This window comes from Podarcis melisellensis (genome assembly GCF_964234715.1).
Source record: "Podarcis melisellensis genome assembly, chromosome: 6".
Taxonomy (NCBI): Eukaryota; Metazoa; Chordata; class Lepidosauria; order Squamata; family Lacertidae; genus Podarcis; species Podarcis melisellensis.
Genome location: NC_138538.1, coordinates 61,924,354 through 61,940,543, shown reverse-complemented (window position 1 = coordinate 61,940,543; position 16,190 = coordinate 61,924,354). Strand labels below are relative to the sequence as shown.

At 41.2% G+C, this 16,190-nt stretch overlaps 2 protein-coding genes across 2 annotated transcripts in view; one reads left to right on the top strand and one right to left on the bottom strand.

The window, feature by feature from the left end:
* The first annotated feature begins 1,768 nt into the window (after nucleotides 1–1,768).
* The window catches only part of LOC309372297 (uncharacterized protein C1orf141 homolog), a 64,356-nt gene continuing 49,934 nt past the window's right edge, over nucleotides 1,769–16,190 (top strand). Inside the window, exons 1-2 of the mRNA XM_081915790.1 lie at nucleotides 1,769–1,991; nucleotides 2,775–2,813. The gene's annotated coding sequence lies outside the window, so the exon portion shown is untranslated. The remainder of the gene's footprint in view (nucleotides 1,992–2,774; nucleotides 2,814–16,190) is intronic.
* IL23R (interleukin 23 receptor) overlaps nucleotides 2,967–16,190 on the bottom strand; it is a 36,007-nt gene continuing 22,783 nt past the window's right edge. The window contains exons 7-14 of the mRNA XM_081915772.1: nucleotides 13,979–14,061; nucleotides 13,223–13,439; nucleotides 10,841–11,029; nucleotides 10,165–10,248; nucleotides 6,542–6,604; nucleotides 5,366–5,462; nucleotides 4,614–4,704; nucleotides 2,967–3,617 (exon numbers count right to left, since the gene is read on the bottom strand). Coding sequence (XP_081771898.1) covers nucleotides 2,994–3,617; nucleotides 4,614–4,704; nucleotides 5,366–5,462; nucleotides 6,542–6,604; nucleotides 10,165–10,248; nucleotides 10,841–11,029; nucleotides 13,223–13,439; nucleotides 13,979–14,061 — 1,448 coding nt within the window. The 3' untranslated portion in view covers nucleotides 2,967–2,993. The remainder of the gene's footprint in view (nucleotides 3,618–4,613; nucleotides 4,705–5,365; nucleotides 5,463–6,541; nucleotides 6,605–10,164; nucleotides 10,249–10,840; nucleotides 11,030–13,222; nucleotides 13,440–13,978; nucleotides 14,062–16,190) is intronic.

Sequence of the window (16,190 nt, the reverse complement as noted above, 5' to 3'; positions counted from 1 at the left end):
ACCAACTGACATCAACAGAATGCAAGTTAGTCATGACTAACTGAAGTCTCATTGGCTCAAAGTACGCCTAAGTCATATTGCCTAGATATTATTTATAAGTGGTTTTGAGATGAGATCTGTGACTAGCAGAGTCCATTGATCTTACTGTTCCCAACTCTTCTCTACAAAAAAAAAAGTTGCAGAGAAGTAGGAAAATAGCTTGGTTTGCATGCAGAAGTTCTCATGTTCAATCCCTGACATTCTGAGACACTGACCTGGTGCTCCGCTGCTAGTCCGTGTTGACAATGCTGAACTAGATTGACCAGCGGACTGACTTGGTAGAAGGCTGTGTACACATATTATATTCTAGAATCTATGGAGACTATATGTTTTATGTACGCAGACTACACACAATCTAGATCTATTGCATGCATATTTCTATATTTGCCCCTGAAAAGCGCTTCTTGAGAAACTGGTTTCATTCACTAAAGCTCATTACAGATTGATTCTGCATTAACCTGAAGTGTGTCCATTTGGAAACAGATGTAGGTGGTTTCAGCAACGGGTGGTGAATCCCCAGCTGCCCAGTGAGGCTGTGGGTGGGTGAATGCCTTGAGCGCAATCACCACTTCCTTCTTCATTCGCCTGGGGCATGTGCAGACAGGAAAAGGGTGGATAATCTAATCAAGAGCAGGGTTTGCACACGATCTCAAGTAACCACAACCACCCTTGTGGATGACAGGCTCTAGAATCAATCTACATTAAAAGTAGCTTGTTGAGGACTAGCACAAATGATTCTGGACTGAGAAAGAAACTATATTTTTTGTGATACAAATGGAATAGTGTTTACAGTGTCAGGTAGCACCCTGTGTTCCTATGTTCACATTAATCCATCAAGATGTTTCCTAGTAGAAGCTCCATTTAAATTCCTAGAAGCTGCACAAGAGCTCAGCTGTGGGTTGTTCAGGAAAACATCCCTTAATCTGCAGTACTATCAGCTCTGTGATCAATAATTTAGCCCCAAGATATCTCAGTCTGCAGAGCATGAGACGTTTAATCTCAGGGTTGTGGGTTTGAACCCCACGTTGGGCAAAAAGATTCCTGCGTTGTGTTTAGTCTTTAGGGTAACTCAAAGCTATTTTGTGTGTGTTTGTATCATTGCATTTAGTGATGAAAATGAACACAGCATATAGTTGAAGAGGTGGATATGAAAGGATTATTTTCTGTTCCTTAAATTTAATTGCTATTTGCAATTATGGCTCTTGGCAAAACAGAAATATTACCCGATTATATAACAAGAACTGAGTGGATTTCTATCTGAGGTGCATAAAATGTCCTGAACACAACAACCAAAGAACTTTCTATATCATACGTCTTATGTGTGTGGCTTTCCTTTACTATTTCCTTCCTGCAAGAGCAACAACTACTAATTTTAGACCAACTTGCATTCTAGAGACTTATTTGTGTTTAGTGTCATTTTTCAGTTTCTAGGAAATCATGCGCCTGAGAGCCTTCAGATGTTAAATTTTCTAAAGTCAGCTATATCCTCTCACTAAGTGCTAAATTAAGATTGTGTGTTTTAGACATCTTGAAAGCTTCCTGATAGGGACGTGACTTTTATTTTAAAGGGCCCATGAGTAAACTATGTGGGGACTGTCCCAGTCCTGGCTCATACATGTTATTTCAGCAACATGGTTGCCACTGCAAATTTGCTTCATCATGGCTGGCTCTTACCTCACAAAGGAATGTAGGAAAACTGCCTGTGCCACCTTCTGCCTTGGCGGAGGCCACTGATGTTGGCCAGAGAGGGATCTATGTGATGAGGGTTCTGTTGTGAGGAACATTCATATGCTACCTTAGCAAAATGAGAATGAGTCACAAGGAACAGTTTTAAGCAATGGCTTAGCCAGCCTGCAGTAGGTACTCCATGTCTGCAAAACAGGGGTAGGGAACTCGCGTCATTCCTGGCCATTGTCCATAATGTGTTATAATGTGTGGGGCTGATCAAAATGGTAAGTTTAGCAACACCTGGTGAGCCAAGGCCTCCCCACACCTGCTGATTACTTATTTCTATATTTAATTTCTATCCCCACCTCCCTTCCAAAGGAGCTCAAGATAGCAAACACACCCACATTTTAATAGCAAAAAAAAAAGCATTTAAAACATTATTTTAAAAAACAGTTACAATTTAAAACATTATTTCATCCATTATTTCATGGAGCCACCAAATGCCTGGGGAAAGAGGAATGTTTTTCAAATTCCTCTGGAAAGTTAATGACGATGGAAGCAGAAACACCTCACTAGAGAAGGAATTCCACAAACGGAACCATCATTGAAAAGGCCCCGTCATGGGTCAGCGCCAACTGGGCAACTGCAGAAGAACAGGCGCTTGCAGCTGGAAAGGAATAGACCCCTATTAGAAACATTTTTTATCATGTTTGATAAACTGGTGGTGGGGAGCCTCATAATTAGATTCTTCCCCATCTGGGTGGCATTGGAAACTGATACAACTATAGAGATAAGATGTCAGGTATGGTGGAATTGTAACCAAATAAATATTTCTCCATGTCTTGATTTGGGTCACACTTATCTTGCTGTTCATCATAATTGTGAATAATTTTTCCTTCAGCAAGACTATAGGGATCTTGAGATATCTTTGCCTTTACCTGGCTTTGGCTCACTTGGGTTATCTGTAGTTACTTGCTGTGCAGTTGCTTGGCTGGAAACGCTGCAGTTGCAGCTGATGCAGTTGATAACCACGATAGGCTCATATGATGAAATATTTTGCCTTTTAGAAGAGGATTCACAAGATGGCATTCTGGTCTCATCTCAAGGTAAGAAAGTGGCATGAGAAATTAATGCTATGGTTGCAACTGCAGCTGTTTTGCTTTGTTTTTTTAAATTGGACGAGAACTGAGAATGTTGAGGATACTTTGAGTTATTCTACTTGAAAATGCAGAGCAAGGTTGTTTGTCATGGTTGCAGAAATCTTACATTCAGTCCTAATAAGAAAGTCACTTTGCAACGTTTTGAGGAAAGTAAGACATTATGTCGGAAGAATCTTCATTCACAGCATTTAAGCAAGAGAGAAGTTCATCTGGTATTAAGGTCTGTTCTTGAATATCTTCATCTGAAAGTAAGGGCTTCCATTGGTTTTCTGTTGGTGTATGTGGCTCTTCATCTGTTGAGCTGACCATGTTGCTCTGTCCACTTTTACTGTTGTTCAAAACAAGACTGATTTTATCAAATAAAAATGTATTTTCATTGGTACCAACAATAGGCCATGTGGTAGCCATGGGACTTGGGAAATCTTTTATTAAACCACTCACGGGCAAAGCTGGGGTGTTCGGTTTTTTATCTGGGTTTTGAGAATGTATTTCATAAGTACTGTCTTGTAAGACTGCTGGGCTGGAAATCTGAGGTTTGTATCCATTTTCCTCCGTTGTGTCCGAATTGCCAACAAACAGTATGTCTTCTGGAATGTTAACATTATCCAGAACTGCTTCTCTAGTTTCCTCTTTATGATCTACAACCTTATACTCCTTGTGTACCAGTGTCTCCTCCACTTCAGTTATGACAGCATCCTCATGATCGATGAACAACCCAGTGGAATCGTGTGTTATGCCACCATTTTCCCCCTAAGAAACAATTACAGAAAAAAATTAATAAAATGTAGGCGGGGGGAGGCAGCAAACAGCTATTCAGTTTCAATATCTAGTCTAGAGCAATTAATACAGAAATAACACATTATAATAAAATAAATTGAGGCATCTGTAAAACTGATAGAAAACCTGAATAAAAAGATAACTACATAAATGTTAAAATAAGGTTTGCATATGTCAATACAGGCAAAATCTACGCAATGCAACTTGAACCAAACTATCTAAAGTTAAGTTGTGATTAACTTTATAGTTCCATTCTTTCCTCTCATGTGATGGGAATCTCCTGAGGGTGAATGCCTGGCTAGTTCTGTAGATAAGGTCTTATCCTAGGTCAGATTTGTCCATAATCTAGCCCACTATTGTCCACTCTTAACTGACAGCCGCTCTTCAGGATTACAGAGTTAAGGCTACTATATGGGCAGGAATTTATTCGTTGCTTTTCTTTACTTGTTGTTTGATACTGAACTATTTCCCCTTTTTGCTTTTAAGTCAGCAGTTAACAGAGTTGGTCCATTTTAATTACTGTAAGCCTTTGTTTATGCATAGAAAGAGAAGAGAGTATTCACACGTCAAAAGATTACTTTTTGTGATTTAAAGTTAAGGTTACACTTGAATGTAAGAATGAATAGCTATGGAACTAAGTTGAACAAAGAGCGATGAATGCTGATAATAGTAGATCAGGTCATAAGCAATTTGGATCTCCTAATCTGGCAATTTTATGTTGCACTTGTAGCAAGGGGAAGGAGTGCAAAGTCCTGATCACGCCATGTAGAGAGATGAACATGAGAAGCAAGAGCCAAAGAGGCCCTCAACATATTATGAATGTATTGGTCATAAAATAAAGCATACAGGGCTATTGTTTTTTTTTAAAGTCATGCAAACATTTCTTCCTACAAATGCAAGGTGCCACCTTGCTTCACTCTAGTTTCTTTAGACACATTAAATAAATAGAAAGTTGACTTGTGGAGTTACCTGAAGTGATTTGATCACACTGCTGTTCTGCATTCTAGGATAATCTTCAAAAAGCCATTTCGGTGTTATCGACCAAAATGCTGTTTTAACCCTTTTTTAAAAAAAAAAGCACAACACATGAATTGCATTTTGGAAGAACTGATCATGGTTCAAATTCATTACTGGATTGGAAATGCTTATGTAGTTTAGATAAGGTTGAGAGCAGAATTATATGTAATGGTTGCAGTTCCTTGACTTCAAATGCAGTTACCAAGAAGCACAAGTGAAATGCGGTCTGGAATGATTTTGGTGCTAGAGTGGCAAGCGACTAGGAGGAGTGCTGAACCCTTTCATTGTTCTTCCAGAGCCCCTTCCCAGATCACTCCTCCACCCCCAGCACATTTCTTGTTGAGAGAAAAATAACTCTGATGAGGAGAATGGAGAAAATCTTTTGTCGAATATGTCATAGAATCTTTCACTTGCCCACCACTTCTATGCATGAAGTTACCTCACATCCTGCTTTTCAGTTGTTTTACACTTGAATACACAGCTTTGCCATCAGTTTCAGCCTAACTGCAGTCAGATACTACAACTAAGGACCAAACTTTCACCAGCCCTAAATAACTTTACAAATCAACTACAAAACCATCACCCTTGCCCTGCTTTAATAAGGGAAAATATGCATGCAAAAAGGCACTGCACACACATTTTCCAAGGCTGAAAAGTTTGCTTGAAGACTAAGGAGAAAAGTGGGGAAAACTTCACTCTTGTACCTCTTAATGTTTGTAGCAATCAAACTCAAAATAATTATAAATAAGAAGAACATTCCAAAGCCAGTTCCCCACAGAACACCACCATCATCACCATCACCTTAAAGAGAGAGAGAGAGAGAGAGAGAGAGAGAGAGAGAGAGAGAGAGAGAGAGAGAAACAATCAGCACTTTGATTTTACACCATATGTGTATTCAGAATTAGCTCAGGGTACACCTCACTTGCTGAATAAAAACAATTCATCATAACTTTATGATGCTTGACCAATTGCTTGTGAAGTTCAGATGTATATCATCTCAGTGCTTTGTTCCTGCTTTTGCTGAACCTGCATCTTAGAAATGTGGCCTGTATAGACAACCATGTGCCTCTACTCATAGCTGTTCACATGATGCCATATCAACCACTGAATGGCTAAGCTGATGCACCGAGGAGGGCTTTTCAAATTGTCAAGGTTTCTTATAATGTATTTCAGTACAAGGTACCACTGAAACTGGCTGGGAGCCGTATGCTTATTACGAATCTTTGGTTTGACCATGCTTGACAAATTCAATAGAACTCATGAATATGATGGCAATGGCACTTGCTACTCAAGATACACTTTGTTAGCCTTTCTTATCTTTAGCAGAGTGATAAAGATGCTTAACTAGAGAATTGTGTTTCCTTGGCAAACTAGATAGTAGCATAATTGGATCCACATTTGACAAATCAAGTCTTGAGTAAATTCTGAGAGGTATCATGCCAGTTTGATGGAATGTGAGTTACTGTATGGAGCAAGATAGCAATTGGTGATAGCAGGTTATGTTTCCTGAAGAGCAAACACACCAGCTCACCCCTGTTGTTTTATGTACACCAAATCTCCTCTGTATGCCTTTAGCCACTTGACTGACAATTTTAAAAATCAACCATTAAAAGTTCATATGAGTATTTTCATATTGCATATTCAACCCAGGGATGTCTCCGGATTGAGAATAATTTGAGTTACTTTTTATGTGTGAAAACACCCTGAACTTTCATTTCCCTATAATCACGTCAGTGAATGCTGCACTCAATTCCCACCTCTTTGAGATGTTATCACTGGCTGGTGTAAAAAAACAACAACCCAACAACCAAAAAACCCTCCCAAATCTGTTAACACAGAAAACCTCTCTTCTGGAAACCTGACACAGAGACATTTCCTACCGTTGGTAACCGCAAACATATTTCCTGGACCATTATATGTGTCTTGAGTTTTCCCCGGCAATGCTATTCAGAGAACGGGAGAAAGAAAAGCAAAAAAGGAGAATGACTTCCACTGTGGTACAAGAGCAAGTGTAGCGAATAGTTTGTCCCCTTGTATTGCGATTAGTTTACCAAAAGCACTTTTTCCAAGGGAGGAAACCCTTCAGGGCTTTCATTTAAACTGCAATTTGTATTTACTGGTTGTTGGATGAATACTCTCAAAGTTGCAGTTGGTGAAAATATGTTGCTCCTGTGAACAAGGAACAAAGGTAACTTCCATAAAGGGAGGAATTCGTCTAGTTCACCCAACACAATATTTGCCTACACCACTGTGAGAAGCTCTGACCCCTCCACGTCCTATTGGACTACGACTCCCATGATCTCTAACCACTGGCCAGGGTATTCACTGGCAGGCAGCAACTCCACATGGTTTCCCAATTCTACCTGGAGAGGCTGAGGATTGAACCTAGGACTTCTCACATGCAAAGCGTTTGTGTCCTTGAGGGACTGTATCTCTCCTAAAACTCAGCCTTAGGATCCAGCCAACGTATCTTTTGTAGTGTAGTGTGTGTGGGGGGGTATTGTCTACATTAATTCAGCAGTTGTGTGTTTGGGGTTTCTTCGTGCCCCACTGGCCTCCAGGTTTGAGGAGGTCCAGGGTAAAGCATCCTTGTCTAGTGTTCCCCTTCTTAGTCAGTACTAGGCTTACTTGGCTATAGTGCTAAACAGCTGCATCAAGCTATCCTTTCCATTTCCCGCAATGCCCCTGAGTGATGCCAGGTTGAGGTCATTCTGCGAAATTGAAAAGGTGGCTTAATCCAAATGCTTTGCATTGCTCAAAGTGCTCTGCCAGAATTGGGGGGCGGGGGCAGGGGAGGAGATGTAAGGGCACCGAAACCTTAGCAGCTGCCTAAGGATACCAGGTGCCAACACTGGCCCTGCCAAAAAGAGTCTTTGTTGGTAGCCATCCTGGTAGGATCTGTAATTGAATTAAATGAAATTACATGAACCAGTGTCAACTCTGGTGTAGAAAGTATTATTATTTATCTATTTTGATAGAGTGCTTGTCCATTCCAGACAATACAATTGGATTTCCTAAGCTTATTAATGTTTTAAAAACAACGAAAATGTTACTCATCTTCTTCTGATAAAATGTTTTATTCATAGGCATACTTTAACCAGTTTAGCTAACTAAATCAATTGCAACTTAACTGATTAATCAACGAAGATTTCTGTAGTTGGATGACATGTCTAGTAAACCCACCCACACCTGCCAAAAACTCTGCAATAGCTGGCAATGGGAACTGCATGTGTATGTCTCTGGATCACTGCCATTTTATTTAGGGGTGTTAAGTTTACATTCCTTTGATTTAGGGACTTAATAGCAGCTGGTTTAGCTTTACCATGAAGCAATGTGCAGCAGTTCTTCAGAAAGCTCATCCCAGAGGGTGTATTTTCTTTGTAGCATTAGAAAAATAAGAGAGCTCCAGTTCAAAAAAGGGAAAGTGTCATTTTGACTTTTGCTTTTTCTAGCGAAAATATTACTAGCACCAGCAGCAAATAGTAGAATGATTAGATATTCACCATCACCAATCTAAAAGAATGCATTAGTTCTCTTTATAGCTCCACATTTCGGCAGGAGTGAATGGGCCAAAATGTCATTTGTGATTGAAATACGGAGTGGGCCGTGTGCTCCATTATGTTTAAAAATGGAGATTTTGCTCAAACAACAGAACTGTATGGAGGTAACAGCAGTAGCCCTAAAATAGTTACTGTACATATTATAATTTTTCATTAAACACTGCCGCCTTGTGGTCTTTGGATTCTAACAAGAAAATGCGATATGATGTGGCAGTAAAAGGAAATTATTAGAATAACTGGGATGTTGCCGCTATTAACCCTGTGGTGTAATTTCTAAATTTAGTTAGCGCTTTAGGGAAGCAATCTCAGGAACATGTTTTCTGCAAGGGTTTTAATATGTATGAAATATTCATCATTTTTGGCTGGAGTTATGGATTTGCCAAGGAACCCATGCAATTCCTGCATCTCCGTGTTCAGAAAACTTCCAGCTGTTGGTTTTCTGCCTGCTACATTGAGATTACCCCTAAAGAGAGGGTTCCTTCAGACACTACTGGGCGTTATGATCAGCAGAGGGGGCCCTCTTGGTACTTCCACCACCCTCAGAAGTTTGGGTTTTGGTGGCCCAGGAGAGTGCATTTTCTGTGGCAGCCCCTAAGTTGTGGAATTCCCTCCCTGTAGAGATGTATCTGGCTTCCGCACAATACAGCTTTCACTAAATGCTGAAAACGCACCTCTTTACCCTTTGTGCTTTCAGGGCCACCCTGTTCTAGGGATTGTAATCTGCTTTAACTGTTTTTAATTTTCAGCTGTTTTAAACTGTCCTGGGACCTATTGATGAAGGGCAGATAATAAATTTAATAATATTAAACCCATCTGGCTGGGTTTCCCCAGTCACTCTGGGAGGCATCCAGCACATATAAAAAACATAATAAAATTATTATTACTAATATTATTGAGGACACAGGGGTTGGATCTGTATGTAAGAGCACAGTAATACACCTTGGTAGACAGAAGGGTCCCCTGATTCAGCGTTAAAGCCTGTGTATTACTTTGAATGGAATCCAGTACAGTGGTGCCTCGCAAGACGAAATTCATTCGTTCCGCGAGTCTTTTCGTCTTGCGATGTTTTTCGTCTTGCGAAGCACGGTCCTTCGCAGCTGCGCCTCTTCAAGCGGCTTTAGGAAAAAAGCGAACAAACTCGCAAGACGTTTTTGTCTTGCGAAGCAAGCCCATAGGGAAATTCGTCTTGCGAAGCGACGCAAAAACCGAAAAACCCTTTCGTCTTGCGCGTTTTTCGTTTTGCGAGGCATTCGTATTGCGGGGCACCACTGTAATACTTTACATAATTGTGGTACGGTATCTACCTTAATCTGCTTAATCAAGGCTGGGCATAAAAGTCATTCCAGCAAACTTATTACTTTTCATTGTCCTTGGCAAATTCGCCTTAATTCCTATCACGGCATTATTATTCATGGTGTAGAAATGCTTTGGTTAGCTAACAGACTTATACTGCATCCCTGATGGAAAAACTTTAAAATCATCAAAGGATGTAATACAACTAAAGGCAAATTAACAGAAATGAGCAAGAATGTCTGATTTAGTATGTTTCTTCTAATTATGTGAAAGTCATGCTTATCTTTAGTTTTTTCCTGTACGTATGCAGGTGAATCAGGGTCAGTTGCTGCTCTCTCTGACATATATACACACAGTGGACATGAAAGATTAGTATGGCTCTCACATCTTCTACAGAGTAATATGGGTACTTACAGCAATGTACTGTACATTATTTATGTAACATGTCCTCATCCACACCTTTTAAGGAGAGGTTTAATTCCAGTTAATGCCCCGAAACTATCTTATTCCAGTTTGAATAAGATAATTACCATATACACATCAACACGCTGAAAAATATTTTTAGTCAGGGAGATATGATCATACCATAGAGGAAGCTTAGCTCAAACACAGTACACTATGAAATAATGCCAGTCCCCAATGGTACTTACTCGGGATGGAACAGGCCTGGCTGGTGCCATCTTGATACACAGCATACACTGAAATGTTGAAGTTATGCCCCATTCTGACATTTTCTGTAAGGATGAGGTTTTATTCATTTATTTTAATCGTGAAAATAAATTCTACTGTATAATTTTTAAGAAAGGGATCATGAGTAAAACTTCTGAAATAAGAACCAATGAATTCTAATCCCACGATTTTGTTCTGACTTCTTGGGGAAGGGTGGGGGAGCAGTCATTTTAAAATGTTTTATCATATTTGTATCCCTTTCTCCACATAAGCAGCTCAGGTGGCTCTATGTGGGTTTCTTATATTTTGTTCCTACAGTAGCTCTATTTGTCCATGTTGATTTTGGTAGTCTTTGCTAAGTTTGCTTGTAGGTTTGGTATGTTTGTTGTCTTTTGGTGACCAAGGGTGAGGAAAACAGATTTCACTAAAAGTAATTCTTCATGTTTGCAAAATCCACTCCTGGGGTAGCAAACCTGGTGCCCTCCAGATGTTATTGGACAACAGCTTCCATCATCCTTGAGTATAAGTTACCTTGTCTGGGACTGATGGGAGTTGTAGTCTGAGAGCATCTGCAATTATTCCGGGTCTAAGAAGGTATGCATGTCATCAGCCCAACATATCATGAAGGCCACTAAAAAGAGTTGGCTTGTATTTTACCTTTGATATATGTTGTTGTGTTTTGGATGGGGACTTTTTTCCACACAAGTCCATGTCTGAAATCTGCAGACGTCCATTCCACTATGTACCACAAAACTACTTTTCCAATGGGTTGGGGAGGTTTCCATACAAGAGAAATCCCTTTCTGTTCATCGCGGTTCATTTGCATGTTGGTAGGTGGTGGGAAATCTACAGGGAAAAGCAGCAGGGATGACTTGACTGTTGTCTAAAATCTAGCCAAATATTTGAAATAGTTTTGCAATAGGAAGAAGGTGCCCTTGAAATGAGTGAAGGGTGTATTGATGGGGAGCATACAGGGGAGTGCAGCTTCTTCATCTCCATCTGGCACACTGGAAATCAACCAAGTGAGGATATAGACATTTTCTTTAAGCTAAGTGCATACACTAGAAAGATCAATGTCAATAAGGATCAAGGAAATTGTATAACTGGAGGGAAAGAACCCAGAGAAACATTTTTCCGCCGCCTCCTCATCCTCCTGCAAGTTCCCTGTCAGCTATACTCATCCACCAATGGGCAAAAGAGGGCCTGGGACCCTTGCCTATGATGTCACCCAAGTATGACCACATTCCTCTCCTCAAATTCTGATCTGCTGTTCCTGCAGGAGCAAGATAAGACAAATGCCTTCATATACACACATGCATTCCAGAGAAGCTCATCAAAGTGATGGACATTTTGCAAGTATAATATATCTACCACTTGCTGCAGTTGCTGAATGATTAATAATAATAATAATAATAATACCTTTATTGTCAATGTACAACCTGTGTACAATGAAATTAACCGAGCCTCCCTCCCCCACCCACAAACGCTCAATCTCATTGCACTCTGTGTGCTTGTTGCACAACACACCAACCCCGAAAGTCAGTTGCACTATATTATTTTCTGTTCAGCAGCCTAACAGCCCATGAATATAAACTGTTTTTTAGCCTGTCGGTACAACTGATTATACTTCTATATCTCCTGCCGGAGGGTAGAAGATTAAAGAGGTGCTGGCTGGGGTGTGAATCGTCCCTGAGAATCAGCCCAGAGAGTAAACTTGGGCACCTGTGTTAAGCACCTGTGTTCTCAACATTTCTAGGCCGCTCTACAACCCAAGTGGATGGTGGTAAAGAGCTAGAATTTTGATAAGGTTCTCTTCTAGCATCACATAGTTAACTGGAATAAAATTTCTGTTGCTCCTCAGGGATTGTTGTCCTGAGCTGGATTCTCTAGGAACCATCAGTTCCCAAGGAAGCAGAACAGCCAGAAGCATCCTGTGAAGCTAGAAAGGAGAAGCTTGTCCAAAACCAGGACAGAACTGTGGAATTGCAATACTAGCTTTCTCTCTCATGTTGAGAGAGCGGAAATGACAAAAATATTGTCATGGTTATTCTACAGGTTCCATCTAGGAGTGCAATGCCGTGTCCATCTATATAGGTGTCAACCCCTCTGGCATTAATGGGACTGCAAAGGTGTATTTCTTAGATTGTCATTCACCTAGGGTGACCAGATGGAAAAGAGAACAAGGATCCTGCATCTTTTGTACAGAAGAGGGAATTTCAGCAAGTGTAGCTTGTCATACAGCAGAGGTGGATTGAGGGCAACATGACTGGTTCTCTTTGCACTGGTTGTCAAGCAGAGAGAACACCCGTAAGCACTTGCCCAGTCATGAGAAAGATATGTGAGGGCTCTGACAGCTTTCTAGGGTCCTAGAGTCCTCTGTTCTCCTTTCCAAAGCCTAGTTAGTGCTTGCCCAGTTTGGGGAGGAGGTGGGAGGGCTGTAGGACCCTGCCTCACACCTCATTCCCAAAGCCGAGCATGGCGTGAGGGCTGGGGAGAGGCACCAACTTTTGGTCTAGCTCAGGGCGCCATAGTACCAAAGTCCACCCCTATCTATAGCTGTATCTGCTGAAATCCCCACTTTTGCACAGCACAGCAGGAATCAGTCCTCTTTTGTATCTGTATATTCTTTATGAATGCCAACTCATTTAAAACTTGATAACAGTCATTCCCATAATGTCCTCAGTTGTTGTTTTTAATAGTCATGATGGCTAAGACATAATTTTAAAATGGAATTTGATATTTTTAGATGTCAGCTTTTTGCTTTATCTTTCATACTTTTGCTGAAATGGAATACTTATCTGGTTTGGCATCTCCAAAACTGGAATTGTAGTAATGGATGAAAGTAGTCCTGATTGTGTGTTAATACATTATGATTCCAAAGGGAGCAAACGAGAAGTAAAGTTAGTTATACAGTTGGTGGGGGATCTGAATGTTGGGAAATCATAGGGTCAGTTTCTTTTCTGACACAATTTAACAATGCATTATCCATTTCTCAAAAGTTTTTAAGTACAGTACTGTACTGTACTGCTTTTATCTTACCATGGAAACTATGGGGAGGTTGGTTCACTGTAATATTCGCAGGTTTGGAACTTCCTTTTGAATTATGTGCTGTTACATGGAGAGTGGTAACTGCTGGGGGGACCAAAACCTGGCATTTTGTTTCTGTCGTTTTACATAAATCCACAATTTCTCCTTGGTTTTCATAGAACACCCTGTAGCCCAAAATTCTTCCTCTGCTCTCCTTAGGAAAAAATGGCTGGGATGTGGGAAGGAAGAGAAGGAAGAGAAAGCAAGCCTTTAGAAAGCTGCATTGTGGGGGGTTTTTGGGGGAGGGGGGTTCATGCAGTTTCACATGCACAGCAGCTAAGGGGAAAATGTGATGAAACCTGCATTTCCTTAGCTGCTTGCCAACCACTGCAACAGAAGCCACTGCAAAGAAGAGCCTCACTGTTTGCAGTCACCAGGAGTGTGGGAAAGCAGCCGGGGAAGGGTTGCTTAACTCTTTCCCTGCTGCTTCACCTCTGCAATTGCCCCCTCCCCAGCAGTTTCCCCCTTATTTAAATAAATTCTTAGAATGTAGTTGTGTATGTAGTTGTGTATTTTTCCTAGCCTTTAGAGTGATGTTATTGAGTGAAAATACAACCCCATGGCAGATTCTTCCCAGTATTGGCCCCAACTGAAGAAACTGCCTTATATTTTTAATACCTTTCTGAATTCTAGACCTTGTGAAAAGAAGACCACCCTGGACTCCCTTAACCTGCAATGTGTGCAGTCTGGAAAGGAGGAAAATATCACCTTGATTAAGATGACCACCTCTTGGCTACCATTCAGGTAAGTTGGCCCCAGAAACCTCCAAACATCGAGTATAGAAGAAGGTTCTGCAGATAAACAAAAAAAATGCAAAAAAATAAATAAATCTGAATATGAAGGGTTTTTTGCCCACTGACTTTCAATTTAAATCATGGTAAAAAGTCTGGCTTGGTCTGTTACTTGTTGTTTTGGTCTTGCATATATATAAAAGAGCAAAGGCATCTATTGCAAAATCCTAACTGTGAACATTTGGAGCTAATGAGGTGTTTTCTGTGTGTATGGTGATCTACAGCAGCGTGGGAAATAAAGACTAGAGGTTGCCACTAGACCATCCTATTTGGCAGGAAAGCACAGGCTCTGCTAAGAAAATAAAAAGCAAATAGTACAGAGCTAAAAACATAAAAAGGGACACGGGTGGCACTGTGGGTTAAACCACAGAGCCTAGGATTTGCCGATCAGAAGGTCGGCGGTTTGAATCCCCACAACGGGGTGAGCTCCCGTTGCTCGGTCCCTGCTCCTGCCAACCTAGCAGTTCGAAAGCACGTCATATAAAAGAGCACCTTCCAGAGGGAAGGTAAACAGCGTTTCCGTGTGGTGCTCCGGTTCACCAGAAGCGGCTCAGTCATGCTGGCCACATGACCCGGAAGCTGTACGCTGGCTCCCTCGGCCAATAAAACGAGATGAGCGTGCAACCCCAGAGTCAGCCACGACTGGACCTAATGGTCAGGGGTCCCTTTACCTTTACCTTTAAAAACATAAAAACTAACAAGAAAGAATATTTAAATACATTAGAATCAGCTCTTATTGCTGCCACTAGTAGGTGCAAATGAGTTCTTTATTTTTTTATCTCTATCCCCATCTATATGTGGATTTATTAGAATCAGGTATGGGGAAGGAGTGATGGTCTATTTTGTTACTAAAGAAATCTCACTAAAGACTGCCCCCCCAAAATCTGCAATTTAAGGGCATTTCAGTCACATTGAAAGACCTGTCTCAAGGTAATATACCAGCCATAGGCCACTTTTTGTGAAAGTTCCCTTGTCTGAGCTGACAATGACTTGTAAGGTGCTTAGCGCATAAACAGGTGTGTACCTGGAGGTGGGTACGGCTGACAAGGTTGGCCCTTGCCAAGGGTGTAGGGACAGGGTGTATGTGCAAAAGTTGCACATCTCCACTCAGGCTTGAAGTGGCTAGGAGCTTGCCTGCCTTCCCGCATGCTCCCAGGGCCACTCCTTTGCTGCCCTGGGCAATCAACATCTCCTTGCCAAGGGCGCAAGGGAGCCTAGTTATGCCTCTGCCCATAACCCAGTCTATGTGTCTGCTTCCAATGGGGCATTATCAGGCTCTTATCCAGAATTCAGGATTACTAGTGGTCTCTACTGCTAGGCCACATTTTCCAAGAATACAGCTTTGTTTCTTAGTGAGTTAGGCTTTTGAACTCCTCACTTCCTCAGGCCAGGCTGACCCTAACCATTAGGCATAGTTAGGCAGCCACCTGAGGCAGTCAATTTTAGGTATTCTGAAAGAGCAGGATATTGCTCGTTATTAAATTTATTATGACTGTGCCAGGTAGGAAGAGAGACATGTGAAAATTCCTCAAGCACCTCTCCCACCTACCAGGCAGTAAAAAAATAAAATGAAAATCCACTGCTGCCTTTTCATGGCACACAAAACCAGCTGCAATGAGGTAGTCTCACTCTGCCTACTTAATGATGCAACTGAGCTTCAGGTAGCAAAGCATCTTGGGTCAGCCCCGATTCAGGCAACAATACGGTGGCTAATTGATTATTTGACAAAACAACAAGTAATCGCTAGTTGGCAGACTATGCCCACAGGTTTTGGCTGAAACAAAAATAGGTTGTGCTGAATTCGAAGAATTTTAACAGCTAACAAATTCAAGAGGTGCAGGTTTTCTCTAGGGGAGTGAAGAGAATGGCTTCAGCTGACGCATGCCTCCCTGCCATGTATTAAAGGTGCAGCAAGAGGTAGTAAAAAGGGGAGGCTTATTCCTGAAAGCCAGCCATTTCCCCCTCAAAAATAGATGAAGCACTTGGTAAGTTCTTTGTACTATTCATTTGCTTTGCCAGCAGGGGTCACTACTACTATTTCTACTAAAACAGCTTACAGTGGTACCTCGGGTTAAGTACTTAATTCGTTCCGGAGGTCCGTTCTTAAGCTGAAACTGTTCTTAACCTGA